We start from the raw sequence: 4813 nt of genomic DNA, 5'->3' as shown, positions 1-4813 counted from the left end.
CTTGTTTGTTAGGTAAGTCTTGGCTGATTTGATGACAGTTTGCAATGGCTCAACCATAGTGAATGCATGACTTGCAAGTCTCACATCTTCAACTTCATAACTCACTGTAAATTTAGTGATGCATGAATTTTCATCTTTCTCATTTACCTCAAACCTAATTCCATAGAAAGTATAACCAAGATCAACATATCCACCTTCAATCACTTGAGATTGCTTGTACCTTTTCTCATCATCTACTATGTTGAATCTCTCCTTGAAATAGGGTATTCCTGGTGTACCTATTTTGACAACAAAAAAGAAACATAATCAATGATCATTTAATTGAGTCGAGGGTCCTATGACATCATGGTTTTACGTACCTTGGGGGAAAGTGATTTTGAGGACAGTTCCAGTAGTACCATCACCTTCAATCACATCAACTTTGTTAACAAGAGTAGGCAATTGTTGCACAATGAACCTAGATAGTTGCAATGTCCCATAGAGCTCCCATGCTACATTTGCAGGCACACTCACTTCTATCTCATCCGAAATCGTCCCCTTCATAGCCCACGCAGAATTATTACTAACCGATGACGCCTCAAAATATTTGTTTTATAACCTCTTCGAGTCCTATATATAGGTGTCATAGTATGGATTTGTTCATCAGGATTTTTGGAGTCAAAGTACAAAATCTGTCAATGGCTGCAATTGCCAACTTTGAATTTGGATGAAAAATGTTAGCAGGAAAGGGTAAATAAATGGCAATAAGGTCCCAATCCATCTTGGCTGCTGGAAACTTATATAAAGTTAAAATAAATTGGTGGCTTGATTTATATAATCATAATTCTACATAAAGGTGATTTATACATTTACAATGTGAAAAATGTTTATAAAATCAGAACCATTTTAAGATAATGCGTTTAAGTTCTCTCTATTATCGATGTACGCACCATCAAGTTAAGTTTACTTATAACTTGAAGTGTTCAAAGAAAATCTACAAACTGCATCAAATCCGGGAAAAAAAAAAAAATCAGACTCGTGGTTTGATATTAAAAAAAATATAGCACAATAATTGATTTAGTGTGGTTTAAATCAGAAAAAAACTGTAACCAAACCAAATCAACATTAAACTACATTATATGTATAATAATTTTTGAAGTAAGAAATTTTTACACTGTTAAATCTCATAAGTTCTTATAAGCATTAATAAATAACTTGATAAAACTGAAAGTTAGAGTTATATTCATTGTGAGTTTGAAATATTTGTATACCATTAGGTGACACCAAAATACAAGCATTAAATTGAGCTAGTAGTCGTCAATGTTTTTTTTTTTTTTTTTTTTTTTTTTAAATATATGAAATCCTGCCAATGTTACAAATTTGTGAATAATTGGATATCCTATTTTAGACAATAAATAAATAAATAAATAAAATTTCTCTACGCTGAGAGCATTTGGATAACTGGTAAAGTTGCCTCTAAGTGATCAGGAGATCACAGATTTAAGTCATCGAAATAGACTCTTATACAAATGTGATATAAGACTGCATACAATAAATCCTTGTGAATCGACTTCTCTCCAAACTTCACGCACAATGAAAATTTTAATGCATCGATCTGTCCTTACAAAATATTCCTATGCAAATTCCCTGGCATACATGGAAGTCTTGCTAACCAATTAAAATATGATGGCAGCTCCATTATTGATATGTTTTTTTAGTTATGGTTAAAATTGATCTTATCAACTTATATATACTACGCCTTTGTTTCATAATAAATGAATTGTTGTATTTTGGCACACAGATTAAGAAAAAAGCAATAAAGACATAAATTTAACATAACTTTCCATTTTTACGCTCCAAAAAGCAAAAGTTGACCTTTAATACCTTTTTAAAAATTAATTGATTGTCAAATCATAAGGGTAGCTTTGGAAAAAAATTCAATGATTCACTTATTTTGAAATATCAATAAATACCCCAACAATTCACTTATTCCGAAATGAAGGGAGTACTTGTTAACCAAATAGTCATATAAAAAAAACCAAAAAAATAATAATATTTTTCTTTATTAAAAATTTATTTGCGCGATTTACATCAAATCAATAATATTCTCTTCGTCCCAATTTAGTGACCTTTTATAGTCACATAGATGGTGCTAACAGGTTTAAGATCACAAGTTTTAAAAGTTGATAGCCGTACAAATATTATGGAATATTTAAGATCACAAGTTTTTTGAAAAAAAAATTATTTATTAAACTTTGTGTCGAGTCAAACTACGACATGCAATAAATGATACTCCTTTCGTCTCAATTTATGTGACACGCTTTTATCTTTAGTCGGACTAAACAAGAGTGATTACACATTTCTATATTTAGTAATAATTTAATTTTAAAATGCCCAACGCCACTCTTAATGAGATGATTTATAGCCAGAAGAACATGTATAAATACTTATTTGAGACCACACGTTTTAAAAGTCAATCTTTCTTTCGTAAACTTTCATACCAAGTCAAACAACATATAAATTGAGGAAGTTCAAGTCTATCGATCTGCTACATTATAAGTTTTGTTGATGGTTTGATACTTATTTTTTGAAAAAATTATATTAGGTTTACCAGGCAATCGTTAGTGGATGATGAAAAAAAAAGTGAAGGAAGTAGAGATTGTTGAAGGTGAATTTCTTGATCTTGGATTCAATTTTTATAAAATTAAAATTGAAATTATAGAGAAAGATGAAAATTCAAGCATCATCATACTTACCACTGATTTTGAGACCAAAGATATTGAAAAAATTCAATTTACTATTGGTTAATAGTATTATGAGTGAAGTATCTAGTAACCATCTTGAAGGCTTCTAAAGATTATCTTGAGAGATAATTTTTTGGTTAATAGTATTATGAGTGAAGTATTTAGTATCCATTGAATTATGATTAAATTTGTTATGACACATTTCAATTTTACCGGGGTTTTATTATCCCTTGAACTTAATTTAGCGTATTTTTGTCACCTTTTTGCGGTGCCGTGACATTTTTTATCAATCTTTTTAGCTGACGCAACACGTTTGACATGGGCCTCATTTTATGTAATAAAGGTGCCACGACAGCACAAAGGGTGTCAAAAATATGTTAAAATTAAGTTCATGGTAATAGGACCCTTGTAAAGTTAGAGTTTATTGGGTACGATGTAGTTTTGATGATTGACAAACTGACAAAGTGATATGAAACATGTCAGTCAAGCTGGTTCACAGACACACTGTCTCATGTAGCTGAACTTGTACCAAAATCATCGTTGATTAAAGACAAGCGTGTAAAAATCAAGGAAGGACCAGATGAGTGGTTAATTAAGATAAACTCAAGGAAATAATCATGTCCTGATTTAAAGAGTTGAAGTTTGATTACAACACTAAGAAGACAAGAGTTGGAATTGAAGATGGAGTCTCACTTGAAGTAGAACTCTATGCAATGAGAGTTCTGATTAAAGGAGAAGTTTGAAATAAAGGAGGACTCTTTTGAGAGTTACACTTAAATAGAAGATGTATCATTCAGAGTAACTTGCGTACTTACAAAGAGAGAAAAGTCTAAACACGGTCAAATTGAGAAAGTTCATAATTGAGAGAATTCTAACTAAAAATTTAAGTGCTGCCAGTACAAAGGAACAAATTGACGAACCTGTTTCACAGGATTAAGCTTTGCAGTTCATGAGTCAGTTTAAATGTATTGTTCTTATTGAGTTGTAATTTATTGCTTTTCTAGATTGATTGTTTAGGAACAATACTAAGTTGAGTTAACTTCAAGTTTGGGATAACTCGAAGTGGGTTCAACGGTCAAGGGTGACTGTTGAGTTATACGAATTAGCGTTTATAATTTCTAGTTATTGAGGTATAGGAATTAGAGTTTATAATTCCTAGTTGTTGGTTACAAGAGTTTTGTAATCAGTTGTTGTTGAGGCTCAGAGTTGATTTAGTGAAGTTGGGGTTAAATCCTGTAGAAGTACAAGTCATGAGTTTTTATACCTTTTGAGCCGGGTGTTTTTCACGTAAAAATTCACTGTGCTACTTTCTTACTGTTTTAACTAGTTCGGAAGACGTTAGTCAACCTATTCCATCGATAGGCAACAGTTAGGCAAAAATAAAAAAATTAATAGGGCACATACTCTAACAAATGGTATCAGAGCAAGGTTGTCTTAAAAAAGGTTAACACCTAAGACAAGGATCACTATGATGAATTCCGCACCACCTACTGGTCACAGTGAAGGTCAATCCACTATTAGACCTCCACTTTTTGATGGTTCTCACTTCATGTGGAGGAAAGATAAGATAAAAATGTATCTTCAAAAAGTAGATTATGAATTATGGGACAGAATTACTGATGGACCAACAAGAAAGTACTAGCCAAGTGAGAAAATTTAAAATTGCATCACTTTTCACTGAATATGAGGCTTTCGAAATGGAGAAAAATGAGTCACTACAAGAAATGATAACTAGGTTCACTTTGTTGATAAATAAGTTATCATCTCTTGAAAAGGTTTTATCTACTGAGGAACAGGTAGAGAAGATCTTGAGAGTCCTACCAAAGTCTAAGTGGGATGTCAAAGTTACAGCCTTAAGAGAAGCTAAGGATCTCACTATAATGTTCCTTGATAAGTTAGTTGGTAATTTGAAGACCTATGAGATGACCATGGAAGATCTAATTAGGGCATCTGAAAGTGACGAATCTGATGATGAAGAAGATGATAAAACTGCTCTCATGTCCATTGGAGATTCAGACATGTAAGAAGATGATGGAACATCTGAGGTAAGTATTCTTGAACTCAAAGAGAAGTTGCATCTATTTCCAAAA

General features: G+C 32.0%; 1 protein-coding gene across 1 annotated transcript; it reads right to left on the bottom strand.

Moving 5' to 3' along the window:
- On the bottom strand, positions 1–824 carry LOC124885462 (norbelladine synthase-like; the record flags this gene model as incomplete). The annotated part of the gene is given in 2 exon segments (XM_047405674.1): positions 1–278; positions 360–824. Coding segments are annotated over 2 exon segments (462 nt in total), but the record flags the coding sequence as incomplete, so codon positions are not given.
- Positions 825–4813: the final 3989 nt, after the last annotated feature.

This window comes from Capsicum annuum, unplaced genomic scaffold, assembly GCF_002878395.1.
Source record: "Capsicum annuum cultivar UCD-10X-F1 unplaced genomic scaffold, UCD10Xv1.1 ctg80711, whole genome shotgun sequence".
In the NCBI taxonomy this organism is placed as follows: Eukaryota; Viridiplantae; Streptophyta; class Magnoliopsida; order Solanales; family Solanaceae; genus Capsicum; species Capsicum annuum.
Note: the sequence above shows the minus strand (reverse complement) of the source record. Positions and strands in the feature narration are given on the sequence as shown.